Genomic DNA, 16,755 nt, shown 5'->3' with positions numbered 1-16,755 from the left:
GAAGACATACTAGCATTCTAACGCTTGGCGGTTGCCTTAATGCCGATTCTCCAGTTATGCCTACGTAAAACACGCCGATACAGTATGAGCATTCGAGGTGAGATCGGCAGCAGCATACGAGCAACCGGTACTGTGCGAATTAAAATCGACTAACAGGGCTAGCGCAACCATTTCGGGTAGCCTTTCTGAGCATGCTCAAACGGTCGTAGGTTCGACCTCTCACTGCTGTCTGGTAAAAACTTCTTGCCTATGAAGAACAATGATCTCGCAGAATCCCCAGTGACAAATTGGATAGCCAACGCTTATGATAGATTTACCCATAGAAGCACACCGATGTGCCTTAGTTTTTCAACCAGGTTTCAGATTGTGTGTTTAACGTAATTGTCAGTTTTGATATTGTACATATACTAATAAAAAAAGACTTGTATTGTGGTAAAGTTATTCTTGGTAGTTAAAGGTTACGAATGAGAGAATCCCTTACAAACAAACTCAATGTTTCTCACAAAATCTTGCAGTTGACATGCACTTGGAAGAGCTTTATCCGAAGGCTGGATCATACACGGGCACTTGAATTAGTGTTACGGGCATGCGTCATAAAGTGAGCCGGAAGCGACGACAAAACAAGACAAGCCAAAGACAGAGGAGAGATGAATCTAGGTCAAGGCAAGAAGAATATCGGAAGGTCAAGGAGACCAGATGATGAGAAAGGAACAAGGAACAAGTCGAGTGATTACATTTATATTTATGAAGGTTGATAAGTTGGGTGATGATTGACGATAAAGATGTTGAGGGATTGAGTAGAGGTCAACGAATAGTCATGACAGGAAGGGCCTCTATTGGGGTTAAAGCGATGCAAGCGAAATTTGAAAATTGACCCACAAGTCGCTTCAATAGCGGACGTTGCCCATAAATTGTGCCATTCGCTGCGAAAAAAAAGTTTCTCAACGAATTGGATGCGGTGAATAAAGCCAGCAGTGGTATTCCAGCTGTGTCGGGGGCCTTCGAGCTATCGCCGGGTTGACATCGTGCTTCTACTTTTCGAAGTAGGAGTGGGGAGCTGAAAGTTCTACAAAAGAATGATCAGTTTCTTTTCCCATTCGTTCCCCACTTTTTACACAAAAAAAAGAAAATGACAATAATATAACATCTGGAGCAAGTCCAGCTTTTACTCGCTAAATTTTCCCCAATTATTTTTTTTTGGGCGAGTCCAACTTTTGCAAGCGGACCAGCTTTTGCTAGCGGACTCACATACAATCTTAGCGAGTCTATCAGAGTCTGTCAACTTTGACAAACAATTGTCAGCAGTGCCAGCAACATCTACGCAGTTATCCTTCCTGCTATCTACAGCTCATTTATCCATAAAGACCGGCGATGTTAACGTTGGTATATGCAAAAGGAAAAGAGTAATCGCGTCAGGCTGTATATTTTGCAAGTCAATGGCGGATCAGCGTCAAGTTGTATATGATTGTGTTTGAGTAATGGAGAAGAAGATTGTTACGTCGTTCTTGTTGTGAATACGAATGGTTTGTGCAGGTAAAGGACGATGTTGTATTACGCACGTAAGTTTGACGTTGGAATGGTACAAGATGGTGCATAAGTATATACATAGAAAAAGAGAAAGAAGCAGTAATTCTGAATGGGCATATCTCCACTAAAGCTATACCTCAAGCACAACCGATAACCTTTTCCTTCCCTTGTTCACTTATCCAGCGTTTTTTTAAGCAGCAGTAACGGCGGTCTACTCCTTTATAAATCTTGAGCACATGCTTTTTTTTAAGAAAACAGTTACCTTCATTTCGTTTTTCAATAAATCCGTGGATTGTGCCGTTTTGTTTTCTTTGTTTTTTATTCATCGTGAAGAGAGTAGGAGCCATTTACAAGTGTGCGTCGAAGCTGTTGATTTGCCATGACGAATGGTAATGAGAAAAAAAAGGATCTTTGGTTGTTGTTTTTTTCCTCCCTGCTGCTGCTAACAAACCCCACACTTTCCACCTACCTCTGCCACCAGCCTCCAATTTGTTTCAAACTCAACCCGGGTAAAGTGAAATGAGGGGAAACGCTCAGGCCCTGTTCCCACAGCAGCAAAATAGGCTTATGCGCACAGTGAGTCTCTGACGCACCCTTGCCATTTCCTGTACATTAGCCTACAAGCTTCTTGTCACGAGTGAAACAGCCATACAACTATATCTTGATATTGGCTTTGTACTGCTTAACTTCTATTATGTCTTGACTTGAATTGAAAATCTTAAGTACTCATATATTCTGCTCTGCTACACTTAATATATTATCTACTTCAACTTTTATTATGTCTTAGTTGACTAAAACTATGTCCAGGTTGACTGTTATTATGTCCAGGTTGTCTATTATTCATGCTTAGATTGATTATTATTCTTGTCAGAATGATTTTCATTCAAGTACAGATTAATTTTTACTCATGTCCAGATTGATTTTACTCATGTCCAGATTCGATTTATATTCATGTCCAGGTCGAAGTATATTCATGTCCAGATCGATCTTTATTCATGTCCAGCTCGATTTTCATTCATGTCCAGATCAATTATTATTCATGTCCAGATTAACTTTCATTCATGTCCATTCAGATTAACATTCATGTCCACTCTGCCTAAAATTAAATCCCTTCTGCCTAAATAAAAGTTCAAACGTCCGCTAGGAGATGAAAAATCCTGTATTGATAAAAAACAAATTCTTCTTCATGTCATATTTTTTTTTAAAAAAAAAAGATTATATATTCATAATAGCAACAATAATAATATTAAAGATAAACAAAGTTGTATTAAAGAATCAGAATTAAAAAAATAATGAAGAATTAGAAACAATAATAAAAAAAACACAGGAAAATAAATTATAAGTTTGTAATATCCAATAAACCAAAAGAGACAGAATAAGTTAATGAGACCCGGAAGGAATTGAAACTGGTTTATTATGATAACAGAAGTTCTCACTATTCATAAGAAATATCTTATCCTTGGCAACTACTACAGCATCATGTGCATTGAATGGATGAGTTGATGTTATAAATCAATCATATAGGATTAAGTAATGTATGATGCGTGAGTAAAAGGAGGTACATCCAGGTAAATGCCTCAGATAGTAGCTAATGTGAATTATGTGATCCAAATAATGACAACTTCTTCCTGAGCATAGCTGATCAGTGTTTCACCAAGATGTGTATGAAATAAAGAACTGTCCGCACAAGTGAGGTTATGAGGGAGATAACAGCAATCGTTAATGACTGATTAAAGAATATGTGTTATTGATCATGTTGGATACAACAAAGTTTGTTGAAGATAAAAAAGAAATTAGTATCAACTTCATGTTTTGGATTTCATTAGTTATTTTAGATGTCGAGATTTTTAAATACAGAGGACATTCTATTTGTCAGTATTCAAACCCCATTTGTATTCTCCATGTCATCTGGATGAAAAAATAAGACAGATGGAGAAATAAGACAGATGGAAGACAAAACAAGACAGATAAAAGGAGAAAATAAGACAGATGGAAGAGATAATAAGACGGATAGAAGAAAAAAAAAGATGGATGTCACAACGAAAATAGACAAGCTACGCAAATTCACTGGCGCAAATTTGTTCCCCAGACAACGCAGAATCTTTCATGTGGTGACGCAAAAAACCAGTACATATATGCAGCAGCTTTATTAAAAGACTTGACAACAGAGCATCAATCACTAGGTAGCTGTATCTTATTACATAGCAACAGCTTTGTAGTTTTCTCTTTTGAATGGACCCTTTTGACAACGGCACACTCGTTGCTGCATTACAAAGAAAAACCCACGGTAGATAGTAAGTAGTGAATAAAAAGATATTGATGGATGGCATAACGAAGGTAGTATTGTGCTACATGATCCCGTGTTTCAAGATTATATTCTGGACCGCATTGACATGGCGACACACCCGCTCATTTTGTAACATGCATCAAATACAGGAGAATAGCCAGCAGTATAGCAGCCAACAAGCGGCGATGGCTGACTCGAAAGAAACGAAAAGTAACATTGCACCCCCGAAGGAACGGTAGTACCAGTGCATTTTTCATGGTCCCCTCCGGGGTATATACACTTTTTTGAGCAGAATGCGACTGTATCTTCCAAGCATCGACTGTATAGAATGGATCAAACATCTTCCCCGCGGGTTTTTCTTTTAGTCGGATCCCTGTATGTATGAAAGATGGAAATATAATGGTCATGCCAGCCGATTTATTTATGACAGTGTCGTTGTTGGAAGGCGAGGGGCGCCTTATCAATAATGGAACGATCTATTTAATGACCCAATTATATGCTCATAAACCGAAGACCCTTATTCGCCAATTGCTATGGACTGGACACGCAAAGTTACCAAAACCGTGCGAATGTTTATACACGTGTTTTGAGTGTTTGCGGATCTGCTGTAAATAACGTTGCAGAGCTTCTTTTGTGAGCTTGAGATATAAATAAAGACAGACAGACAGACGAGCGTAATATGTTATGGTAGTATATAAGAAGAACAGCAAGAAAAGATTATATATATATTTATACGTTGTTGTTGGTTGTTGGTTGTGTTTGTGTGCTATATGAAATGTGTGGTAGTGATAGTAGTAATTGGTGAGTGTGCGGGGTGGGTGTCTGTAAAGGGGGGAAAATGTAAAAAGCGTAAAATACAAAAGAACTCTTCATCGTCGTTATCACAGAATGCCATGCAGGATATCAAGGGCCTTATCTGCCCGCTTCACAAGCATTTCGTCTTCTTCAACATCCGTATCATACAACAGAGCCGATACTCTGTCCCCATCTTCGTCGCTTTCAATATCAGAGCAATCGCACGCCGAATCGACTTCATCTGGCTGTCGCGCCACAAACCGGCTCAGACGGCTCAAGCGAGCAATCATCTGGTTGGTCTGAAGGCCCTCCAACAATGGCCGCTTGATCATCCGTCGCAAATGGATGGTGGACAAGGTCACTTGCTCGCGAATCTCTCGAATGTTTTCGTTGCTTGGCGTTTGTTTCCATGCGGTGATCCAAGCCTCAAGACCAATGACGGCAACAGCAAACTCGGCCAATGCCATGACGACACTCTCGAGATGATGGGGTGCGGAGGAAGTTTGCTTGTGGCCTGCTGCCTTGAGTTTCTTGACAACCAGCTGGATATTCTCGGCCATTTGCAGCTGCTCGACGCCCGCAGCTTGCTCGCCACGCTTGATGAGCGTGGCGCCAGAGAGGACATGGACCAGATGCTTCTTGACATGCTCGTCGAGTTCGTTCATCTTGTTCTTGTAAGCGACAATGTCTTGGCCGTTGCCGTTGCCGACCATGAGCGCACGGGGTACCCGCTTCACAACGGTGGCCATCCAGCTCTCGGCTGCCTTGACGTCATTCTTCCACAGGGTTTCAACGGTCATGCCTACAGCAGCCAGCCAGTGCGCCAGACGCTGGTGATCGTCATCTGCTTGTGTGACCGACAGGATGGATTCAAACAAGTACGTTTCGCTACCCAAATCCGAGGACGAGGAGGATGCAACCTCGTCACCATTGGATGCGGGCGCGGGGGAGGTGTCACACACGTGTCCGATGAGGCGACCGAATTGCGTTTGAAGGCTGTCAAGAAGGTGGAGCGTCGACAAAATGGCCACGGGAACCAGCACGGGTGCAGTGAGCGACAACGAGAGGTTGGTGTGTCCTTGGCCCACTTGGTAGCGGATCACTTGCAACGTTTCGTCCCACGCTTGCGACTGCAAGATGTCTTCAACGTTTTCCTCTTGTTGCTGGATCATCGAGACCAGCGAGCGCATGTAGCCGTCGTCGCTGTTGTTGGGGTTGCGCATGTCGGCACTGGTTTCGTATACTGCCAGACGCCAAAAGTATCGTGAGAGTCTGCTGGCAAGAGGAAGGTTGCGTAGGATGGCAGTCATTTCGATTGCTGCGGTGGCGTAGACCCGTGCTCTCATCTGCTGCAAGTATTCGTGTTCTTCGTCATCGAGTACTTCGACCAAGTTGATCATGCGTAGGCACGAATGCAGCATAGTCCAGCGTGTGATCTCGGGATTGCCTGATAGAGTTTATCGTTCAATCATCGTCTCTCTCTTTCTTTCGTTGTATTCAAATTTACCTCCTAAGCATTCAATCTCGTTGAGTTTGATCCATCGGCAAACTTGTTCCCACTCGTCCTCAGGTACGAGTTGATCGTCTTCGTCGTATAAAATCTCGTAGCCGAATGCTTGGCGTGAGATCAGACGAGCTCCTTCTTTGGCCGTTTGGAAAAGATAGCCGAGAGAGGTGCGTGGTGGGCCGTCTTCGTTCATTTCGAGTGATCGAGCAATGATGTCGTAGATGCGAAAACACTTCTGGTCGCCAGGAGTGATTGATCCAATGGCTGATGATACTGCTGCAGTCGACGTCTGGATTCGCTTTCGTGTTGCTACTCGTTTTGCGCGGGGAACTCGTTTGACGTTCAGCGAAAATCGGCCAAACACCCACGATCGCATGTATGGGAACAACAAGTGACCAATGAACAGAACAAATACAACGGTTCGCAAGAAGGTCCTATAGCGAAGATCATGATAAGTGTTCCTGTTCTTTTTATATTTTACAACGCTGATAATATGCTTACCATGCATTATCAAATGGAAACAGTGAGCTAATGAAGGAAGCAGCAGCCGATGGCTCTGTGGAGTTGCTATCCGCTACAGTCTCACCAACACTGGCAGCACGTGAAGCGTGGTGATGGTTCTGGAACTGCTCCGAGCTCGAAGGGCCAGCCGTAAGCGGAGATGACGAGAAGAACGTGAGACAAGCGAAAATAGCCATGAAGACACGGTTGCCCACGGGTGGCGGTGTAGCTGGATCTGAGCCTGCGGAAGAAGCTGTTTCGTATTCCTCGGACACAGGTACCGTCTTTGTTCGTTTGCGACCGGGCTTCCGTTGCTGTTGCTGCTGCTTGGCGAGCTGCTGTTGCTCAAAGAGCCGCTGTCGTTGCATCTCCTGCTCCCGCTGTACTTTTTGCATTCTATATCGTCCGAGCACTTCTTGGCCGCCGGGCAGCTGTGTCAGCAAATGCTGTAGCACTGCGTTCTCTTGCCGCATGTCGTCCCCCGTCTTTTTCAGATGTGTAATGTATTCGGTGGCTTTGCGTAGGATGGTTGCTTTGTTGAGCTTGGTTGCAACCGCAACGCCGTCCAGGTATTCTTCACAGTCTTCGCCTTCGTCGTCCTCGTCGTCCATGGTACGGTGCGAGCGTTTGCCTGTGCGAGAGTCTTTGAGCTTGGCATGCAACAATGCAGGAACAGCGTCCTTGAGTTCGGCGATACGGTCGTTGATGTTGTTCCGGTACCTCCGTTCAATGGCATTGTGCGCGGTCTTTTTCTGCTGGCGTCCGCCAGTGCCGGTTATAAGTCCGCCATTGGTCTGCTGGGCGACGGCAGAAGCAGCGGGTGGTTTCAGGCGTTGGATGGGTACCTTGTTGCCTAAGCAGACAAAAAGAATTTTATGATTATGTTAGGCACCCACCTTTGCATGATTTTTTTTTCCTAGCAAAGAGGAGCCCCAAAAATAGAACAATGAAGGGGGAGATTGAAGAGAAAGAAAGAGCGATAAACAAACCTTGAGGTTCCGGGAATCCGCTGTTGTTCCATGGCGATGCAGGTGCTGCAGCTGCAGGAGGAGGCGAAGCGTCCGCAGATGGAGGAGTGGCTATTGATGAAGCTGCTGTTGGAGGCTGTTGTTGTTGTTGTTGTTGTTGTTGAGGTAATGATTGAGGGAGCTGTGATGGTAATGGCTGGTCTATCACTGATGCATGTGCGGAAGGGGACATTGTAGTAGTGGTGGTTATTGCTGTGAGTGGGGCAGCGGTGGGAGGAAGTGAATCAATAAAGTTGAGTTGTTCTAATTGACTCTTTGACTCGCTAGCGGGTGAGCACGCAATGTTTTCTGGACTTGGGTATTCTGTTTTCAACAGAGCTTCCACTGGTTCTGCTGCTGCTCCTCCACCAGCAGCCCACTGTGACGGTACAACGGGTGTGGCGTCGAACGAAACAAGTGGTGGTGAGATCGGCATGGAGCTGTTGATCGTTTTGTTAGGCATGGCATTGCCAAACAGTGCTGTGTTGTAAATGACGCTGCTGTCAATAAACGACTGAGGTATATTTAAAGCAGCAGGTTCTTGCTGTTGTTGTGGATGTGGGGGCTGTTGTTGTTGGTGCTGTTGTTGGTGCTGTTGTTGTTGTTGTTGTTGTTGTGGAGGCGAAGACGTCGTCGTGGGTGGAGAGATAGGGCCGTTGTAGAAGACTTCAGGAACTACCTGAGGCAGGAACATATCAAAGTCTTGCCAGCCGCCTTGTTGAAGTGCGGCTTGGGCCTGCTGCTGTAAGTCGAGGTCGAACTGTGACAGTGTAGGGTAGTTGGCATTGTTAAAGAGAGTGGGATCGTCGTCGTCATAGATCCCGAATGCTTCCATTGTTGAGGGGGCGTGCGTTATGACCGTGTGCAGGTAAGTTGGTTAAAGAAGAAAAACAAAAGAGAGAGAGGGGGGGGGGGAGGGGGGCGAGTGAGAGACAAATGCAAAGGTCGACAGCACCAGCTTCGTGCGGACTTTTTTTTCTTTGGCATGGTACACCGCACACATTATAACACAGGCACATTACTTGTTCTGCTCCCCTTCTTTCTCCATTTGTGTGCGTGAAAAATTGTGGCGTGATGTCGGAATTCAGTCTCCGTCAAGAAGTTAATGTTGAGTCAATCCACAATGGAGAATGCCCGTGCATCCAAAAAGCCCCTTGACCGGATCATCATCGTTGTTCCTCTTAAAATTTTGTATATTAACAATGCAAGCAAGGCCGGCAAGTATGCTGTATTAGGGAGCAACACATCCTTACTGGCTGAGCATGCACATCGGAGCAATGCGGAAAAGCTTTCTCCTCAACCCTACTACGTTTACGCATTCTTATTCCAGTAGCAACTGCTGCTGCCTTCTTACTCAAATGTCACAGTCTTCATGCCGGGGTCTTGGAGTTTAGGCAATTGGTTTTGGCGACGGCGCTTCTGTCATTTTGTTTACAAAACTTTTTTTTTTTTTGCGCCCCAATGTACCACTGTTGCACTTGCGCACGCGCAAGCAATCAAAGAGGATATATATATAAACGAGTCGAGTATCGAGGTTGCACGGTTTTCCCATATATCAGTACATAGTAGAAGTGACGATCGTGGGATTTTGTATACGTAGTATAATATCTGTTTGTGTGTTCCCTTCTCCTACAAGCAAGAAGAAAATAAAATCCAACTTGTCGTGGTCGGTATAATAAGATTCATGTGACTCGTCCATTTGCCAGCTGCAAGTAAATGCCTGCTCGAACCCGAGTTATTAAGAGCCATAGACATTACAAAGAACGGTAGTATTGGCTGATGTTATTGACGAACAAAAACAGCTCCATTCTAGCTTTTTTCTCTTATTTTCCTGGACGTATTTACAAAGTCGTCGTCAGTGTCGTTGTTCACGAAAACTTTTTTGCTTGTCCTGCCTAGCACAAGTCAGGGTCGTGTTGCCATATTGAGCGACCATTGTAACAACAATAGTAGCATGATCTCTGTTCCTTTTTACCCCCGAAAGGAGAGGTCCACCAGCTTTTGTAGCTACAATTACATAAAATCGACTCTTCGTTGTAACCCGACTGCTGCTAACAGTTTGCTTCGATCCGATAAGGCCTCTCCTACTACCACGAGTTCCTGGTCATTAAGACAACAAGATTCTTTTTCTTCTATTGACTTCCACTTATCATCATCAGGATGATTGTAATACTATCCAGTAGCCTGCTGCCCCAGTTCAAGGGGTTTTTTTTGTTACACATCTTGAAAAAACCTTCATCGATGTGCCATCTACTCGCACTTGAATATGTTGGTGACCCGGGCAGTAATAACGCCCTACCTACTTGAGTGTGCCCGGTGTAAAAAAGAAAGATTTACTAGCGTCTTTATTGGAAGATGTCAAAAGCTCCAACTACAGCACTTTTTGTTCAGGTACTAGCAGCATGATATGAAATAGCAGCGCAAACTGTATCTATTTTGAAAACGATGAAATGATTAAATTAAAAAAAGCTGCGATGCTAGACTCATCGACTCAGCATCTACTATAAAAAACACCCTCCACCATATGCTTCTGTCGCCCACCCCTACCATGTACGGGCAAAGGGCCGCAGTTTGTTAATAAGAGCCGCGGATACGTATATGGAAATATGGAGAACATTTGCTTGTTACATGTGTACTACTACTATCTACCAGGAAGAGATGCTTTACAAGCTCGTCATAAGTGCGCGTATCTATGCACTACATACGTACGGCGATTCACCACATTCTTTTTTTCTCTGAGTATGAGAGGCACCATGATGCTGTATCACAGCTTATTTCTTTATTAGTTTCTGGTTACAGGAAGCAGCATATTATACAATAATCGTCACAATATCTTCCTCAGTATGTTTACAAGCTTTTCCATACATTCCAAATTTATACAGCATGCACTTTACCCTTTTGGAGCAGCTATATTGGACATTTATGATAAATTATCGAATGTTCACGTTTCAAGAAAAATCCATCAATTCCAGCTACTATTATGGCTGAGTAGCTCTGTATAATCAATGTATCATATGGTGACCAATTGGAAGCGATGAGCACGGATTGGGATAAACCTTTTTCTTTTTTGCACAAAAGGGAGGACGGAAGACCACATGTCGATAGTAGTACCCATCATTACGTTTCTGGTGCGCTTTACTCGACTGTAAAATTGATGTTCTTATATGAAACTATAGCAAAAATGTGTATATATTTTCACATGAGCAATTACATGATGCCGTTGATACTTGATACAGAAAGAGGAGAGGGACTGGTCATTATTACAGATAGCAGCGATTTTTCAACTTCAAAACTTCTTTATCTAAATTTAGATCGAATAAAAAGTGTTTCCTTCAGAAATGCTTTTTTAATCGATGTAATTAAAATCTTCCGCGCCAGTAGCAGCGATGAACTTATACTAGTAACAAGCGATTCTCTTCTACTATAGGCTACGACTATGGCTTCATTGCTCCTATGGAAGCATACACAGTAGCTTCTAGGATCTAAAGATTTTTCATCTTTGGGCTTCTTTCCTACAAATAGCAACAGAGAATTCGTTGTTATCAGTGAGTGCCTGGGACTATTGTTTTTATCTTCTGGAAACATACCTAATGTCGTATAGACACTCTACTGCTGACAACACGGGTTATGCTCAAAGGCTATTGCCATCTTGGAGCTTTGCCTCGTTAAAAATATTCAAACTGTCGAGGGGATCAATCTGTTAATTACTGTATATAGAAGTGGAAGTGCTCCATATTGATGATATACTATATGCATCGCGGTATATGTTCAAATTCTTCAACTCTTCTGTCGAGGTCAAAGAACTACGATTGCAAAGAAAGTAAGAGAACTAAGAAATTAACCTCGTAAAATCAAGCTTAGTATTGCTCTGGTTTCCTAACATATCATTACTGTGCAAGTAGCAGACCCAATCCTGTTACTGTACGCAAGTTGACAATATAATGTGGCCGTCGTTCCGACAAGATCATGTAAAAAATGATCGATAACTGTAATTATCTCATTTCCGGGTTGATATCAGAGTATACTGTACATACCGCATGGTTTGAGCCTATATCAGAACGTCTGATGAATAGCAGTATATCATATGAATGCCAAGGTATCTGTGTATGAGCTTCAAGTTAGATCCAGTTATTCCATTCCGATGGTGACGAGCAACCTTCAGAGTAACTCTTTTCAGGAGATATCCAGAATTGATCTAATGAATTCTGTTGCGGCGGTTACCTTTAGTTAAAGAGAGTGTTCTTTGCAGCTTTCGCTTTTTTTTGAATTGATGCCTTGTCTTGTTGATATATAAATTTGTAAATGTCGTATTATCTCTTTAAAGACATAGCTCAAGAGCGCTTCTCCTTCCATCATTGTATATATATTGTTGATAGTAGATGATGTCTGGTGTTGCTAGCTTCAAAAGTATCGTTTGTAAATTTTTCCCCTTGCAATCACTTTGGTCTGTTTTGCCTCCTGTTATGCAGAAAGAATTTTATATGAAAGTAAGAGCTGTTCCAGAATGGTGAATTTATCCTGTGGCGCAATGACTTTCCCTTTCCAACCAGCGTAAGCTGGGGATAAAAAAGCAAAAAACGGAAAGATTTCGCACTGTATCTCCTCGGGGTACAATAAGTGTATTGCAGTAAAATGATGTACTTTGCCCACGATTTTCATGATGTCTTTGAGTAAAACACTCATCGTCAGTTCGTGTGGCCAAGGCTCTTTAATACTATCAGCATCCCGCTGGCACTGTGGCAGTCTATAGTCCCAATTGGTCAAGGTCCTGCCGATCTTTTACAAAGACCGCTTCTTTTGCCTTCACAACAATAACTCTTCAATTGTTTTCAAACTTGCGACTGGATAATTGCAATCGAGGGCCTTTTCTTATCACGTATCAAAGGAAATCATAATTATCATGTTTTAAGCGCGTACACCTCTTTCTTTTGTTGTTTTAATTGAAAGTTATATGCTATATTAACATAATTGAAACCAAAAGTCGTCATATAAGTTTTGCACCATAGGATACGAAAAGGTGTATAGATGCTCCCTTCTCTCCGCTTTATCGGTCAACGCTACCAAGTGAATGAGCTATCATAAGGAAGCAGAGGGTGAAAGTGACCACACTCTTGACGAAAAAAAATGGCCATTACTTTCAGCAGACAGCAAAGCACATAGCAACCAACCATGAATAAACACACACCATTGTATGTCATTATTTGGGATTTACAGTAGATTCATATTTTAAACGCGTCAAATTGAACCGTATCATACTGTAACTATCATAGTTGTATTGATTGGACCTCTGGTAAGCATCATAAATAAGCAGGGGTAGCAGGCTTTGAATGATCCCGGTTATAGTGATATGGTGCTCCTCTCTCTCTTGTATGACACTCCTCTGTGTGTAATGTGTATTGAATAATGCATGATTCGAGGTCATTGGATATGTGCTAAAGAGGAAAGCTTTGCTCAGTGCTATAGAGTAGGGGTGCACATGGCATCTAACAAGCTGACTTCTACTCCTCAATTTTTTTCACATGATACCAAGAGCCATTTTTTATTCAATAAACTTCATATTTATGAAGAATTCGATGATGTTAACCCTTTGACAGGGATACCTTTTTCGCACTGATTTGGATCCTGTTTACCACGAGTGGTCCAAGATCCAATTCCAGATTCCTTTCTCTCAAAACATTATTAAATGTTTCTTGATTAAGAACTGTAGGTGCGTTGTTGTTGGCCTATGATTCTTGTGGCCCCTTATAGAAGGTCATGTGCATCTACTAAAAGAGATATCAGGAAAATATCGTTGCTGGAAACTTTTCGTTGCCATCTATTTCGACAGGTTGCACCATATTACTTACTCCTCAGTCTGCCAAGATCGTTCCGCCCCGCAGGCTTGAGGGCAACCACCACATATATCGCGTGTTTACAGACTATTGTTCAATCGCGAGAAAATCATTCACGAATATCCTCGAGTAAAAAAAGGTTGTATGACTTACAGGAATCACGAGACTCGTAGATTTCTTCAAGACTACCAAGGGGGGGGATCAACTTCCATGGCTGCTGTGAGCGCATGGAAACCGATTTCAACTGTGTTGACCAATCGGCGCCGTTTCCTCTCTGTCGCAGCGTGCACACGAGCCACCGTGATGTGCAAATCTTCAAGATTGCTCAAGCCCTTTTCAGGCGCAAGAGTGCCAAGGACACCTCGGATTTGCGCAGCACGCTTGTCGAAACAAGGGCCATCCACTCTCAGAAGTACATAGTGATGAGCTGAGCTCTCTATGCCGTCGAGAAGCTATAATTAAATAATTAAACCAAAGCCAGACCCAGCACTTGTGTTATATATCCTATTATTGAAGAGAATGATAAAGTCATTTTCATTCTTACCAGCGCATCCATGGCCATAGTAGCCAGATACAACTGCTTTGCGGTGCCTTCAACGACAAAGTCGTAGCCCGAAGAGCTGCGAACAATGTCTATCACCGCAAACGCGAACTTCTCAACAGCGCGCACTGTGCGCGGATTGGGGGTCTACGAGAAAGAAATACAAGAAAGAGGCATGGATAAGTCCTATGCACGTGAAGAATAAGAGCTTTTCTTTGGTACCTTCTCTCCAGAACTTGTTGGCCTGACGTGGCAACGGAATCGGGTGCAACTCCACATGTCCACCTTGATACGCATTCCAGGCGACACTCTATGGTTCTTCTGGAGTAACTGAAAGTGCGACTTCTGCTCTGTGTTCCGAGCTGGACGCGTAATCGCAGAAGTAGAAGACGTTTCTGGAGGCTGTTGCTGCTGTTGCAGTTGCTTGTCTTGAAGATTATAGAAAAGAGAGTAGAATTACTGTCAAACTTTAAAACCTTTGTTAGAGGACTGTGCACTATTGTGATCGTGCCTGTTGATGGGAGATGTTGCACAATGAATGTCAAGTAAAAAGCGGGAATAAGGCGAAAGCAAAGATCAAAGGTAAAAGTGGAAATAGGGCCCAAGCAAAGATCAAAGACAAAAGTGGGAATAGGGCCAAAGCAAAGATCAAAGATAAAACTGTGGAAATAAGGCGAAAGCAAAGAAGTGTGCGGGAACGCGATGCGCAGTCGTTTTTCAGCACAGCCAACAAGTCGGAGTTAATTGAAGTAATGCAGCACCAAGCTCAGAACATCGATGGTTCCTGACCTTCAAAGCCTGGCTCAAGGTATTGCGAGAAAACAAACGGAAAACCAGATCACGCTGTATATAAAACAGAGACGCGACGATGTCTCAAACGGCACATAGACACATATCAATGGAACAGGTAATAGGAATGAAAGGCTAGAGTAGTATTACTCCATTACCGATCAATATCACGGTTGTATCGTACATATTATGTATAGACTTGCTCAATCCTTTCAATATATTATCCTGTATAGTATACGCTCAACCACAAAGTTAGTCCTCAGTGTAATACCATACCCACATACAGTATAAGTAGACGTCCATCCTGTTTGTCTAGATTCATTGCTCGTTGTTATCAAGATAAAACCAGCAAGGGAGGAATTCAACTTACTCATAAGCCTTCCACTGTTCCTGCGTAACAAATAATTCTTATTCGCATATACGCGATGGCCCACGCACGAACAGTTTAACTTTAAACACATCCAACGAGAGATATTATATTTACGATACATACAGATTGTTTTAATTGGTTTATATATATATATATATATAGAGAGAGAGAGAGAGAGTATAAGTAATATTTAAGGTGTAGATAATTTTCAAGGTGTAGAAGGAAGAAAATAGGCAGTGAATCATGTACAAAGCAGTGAATATAAGAAGTGACCCTGTTACTGCGAAATACGAAACTCGGAATACTAAGTTTCGTGCATGCTGCCACAACAGCCAGTGCGGCAGAGTGCACTCATCATGTTCCATTGCTTACGAGATATGGGCGCCGATACACAGTACGATACATACAGAGTGACTGTATAGAGGTTAAAGAGAGGAGAAAAAAAAGGTTCTCGGAGACTATATCATATATGTGCAATATCAAAACTGCCAATTATGTTGAACACACAATCTGTAACCTAGTTGAAAAAACTAGAGCACATCGGTGTGCTACTATGGGTAAACCTATCATAAGCGTTGGCTATTCAATTTGTCACCGGGGATTCTGCGAGATGATTGTTTTTCATAGGCAAGATGTTTTTACCAGACAGCAGTGAGAGGTCGAACCTACAACCGTTTGAGCATGCTCAGAAAGGCTACCCGAAACGATGTTCACAGTTGCGCTAGTCCCGTATAGTCGATTTTTTCTTTTTTGAGTTTCATTATTCGCACAGTATCGGTTGCTCGTATGCTGCTGCCGATATCTTCTCGTAATGCCCACACTGTATCGGCGTGTTGTACGTAGGCATAACTGGAGAATCGGAATTAAGGCAGCCGCCAAGCGTTAGAGTGCTAGTATGTCTTCCATGAAACGGAACAGGTAACCTTGGGCATGGCATCATCATACTGTATGATACAACGTCGTTGAATATGAAGCAGTTAATAATGACTCATTTTTTACCCTAGTTTTCTTTGGATGCAAGTACCTTTCTTTTCTCTCCCACCCGGCCCCACTTTGACCTTTTGCAAGATTTGGATGGGCGGAAAGAGCACTGTTATTAATCTCGTAGAAACCGGAGTCGACTTTATGTTGATCAATGAAGAACAGCAAAGTACCCTATTTGGCCATCCCAGCCATAATGATGTATCATATATAATGTTATTAAAGCACCTTTGACAACAGCTCCCTACATAAATTTAGGTACCACTGCTATCTTAGCTTTTGATATAATGATTGTGCTCATGATGATCTTTGCCTTTGCTGATATGCTGTGGGAGTTGGCCACCTGATTATACGTTTGCTGGTATTCCCATGGTTGTGTGCCTTACTTCATCTCCATAGATTAGATACTACATACGGCCATACTGTTCCATCCAACCGAGCCGACTTTCTTTTGCACATAACTAAAGCTTCATTAATATGTCTCCAATACAATATTCTTCAGCAAGAATGATGCCGTGCTCTTTAAAGCGTTGAACAAGGACAAACCAATGACATAACAAGTCAATGCTCGAAAACAAAAGCAGAGCGTGCTTACATAATAGAATCTTATGCTGTGTGT

At 42.7% G+C, this 16,755-nt stretch overlaps 2 protein-coding genes across 2 annotated transcripts; both read right to left on the bottom strand.

Annotated features, from left to right (window-relative positions):
- Positions 1-4,695: 4,695 nt before the first annotated feature.
- Positions 4,696-8,538, bottom strand: BDB00DRAFT_956798 (uncharacterized protein; the record flags this gene model as incomplete). The annotated part of the gene is made up of 4 exons (XM_053129658.1): positions 7,607-8,538; positions 6,618-7,470; positions 6,117-6,550; positions 4,696-6,056 (listed from the first exon to the last, which is right to left on the bottom strand). The coding sequence occupies exons 1-4, from the start codon at positions 8,457-8,459 to the stop codon at positions 4,696-4,698; spliced, it is 3,501 nt and encodes a 1,166-aa protein (XP_052979806.1). The 5' UTR covers positions 8,460-8,538.
- A 4,657-nt stretch (positions 8,539-13,195) lies between these two features.
- Positions 13,196-14,971, bottom strand: BDB00DRAFT_928866 (uncharacterized protein; the record flags this gene model as incomplete). Its single annotated transcript, XM_053128941.1, has 5 exons — positions 13,196-13,389; positions 13,471-13,907; positions 14,000-14,143; positions 14,219-14,424; positions 14,944-14,971. 4 exons carry the CDS (start codon positions 14,969-14,971, stop codon positions 13,641-13,643), a joined length of 645 nt encoding a protein of 214 aa, XP_052979805.1. The 3' UTR covers positions 13,196-13,389; positions 13,471-13,640.
- Positions 14,972-16,755: the final 1,784 nt, after the last annotated feature.

The sequence above is a fragment of the Zychaea mexicana genome (assembly GCF_025766255.1).
Source record: "Zychaea mexicana strain RSA 1403 chromosome Unknown BDB00scaffold_35, whole genome shotgun sequence".
NCBI lineage: Eukaryota > Fungi > Mucoromycota > Mucoromycetes > Mucorales > Lichtheimiaceae > Zychaea > Zychaea mexicana.
This window is presented reverse-complemented; position numbering and strand designations above follow the sequence as displayed.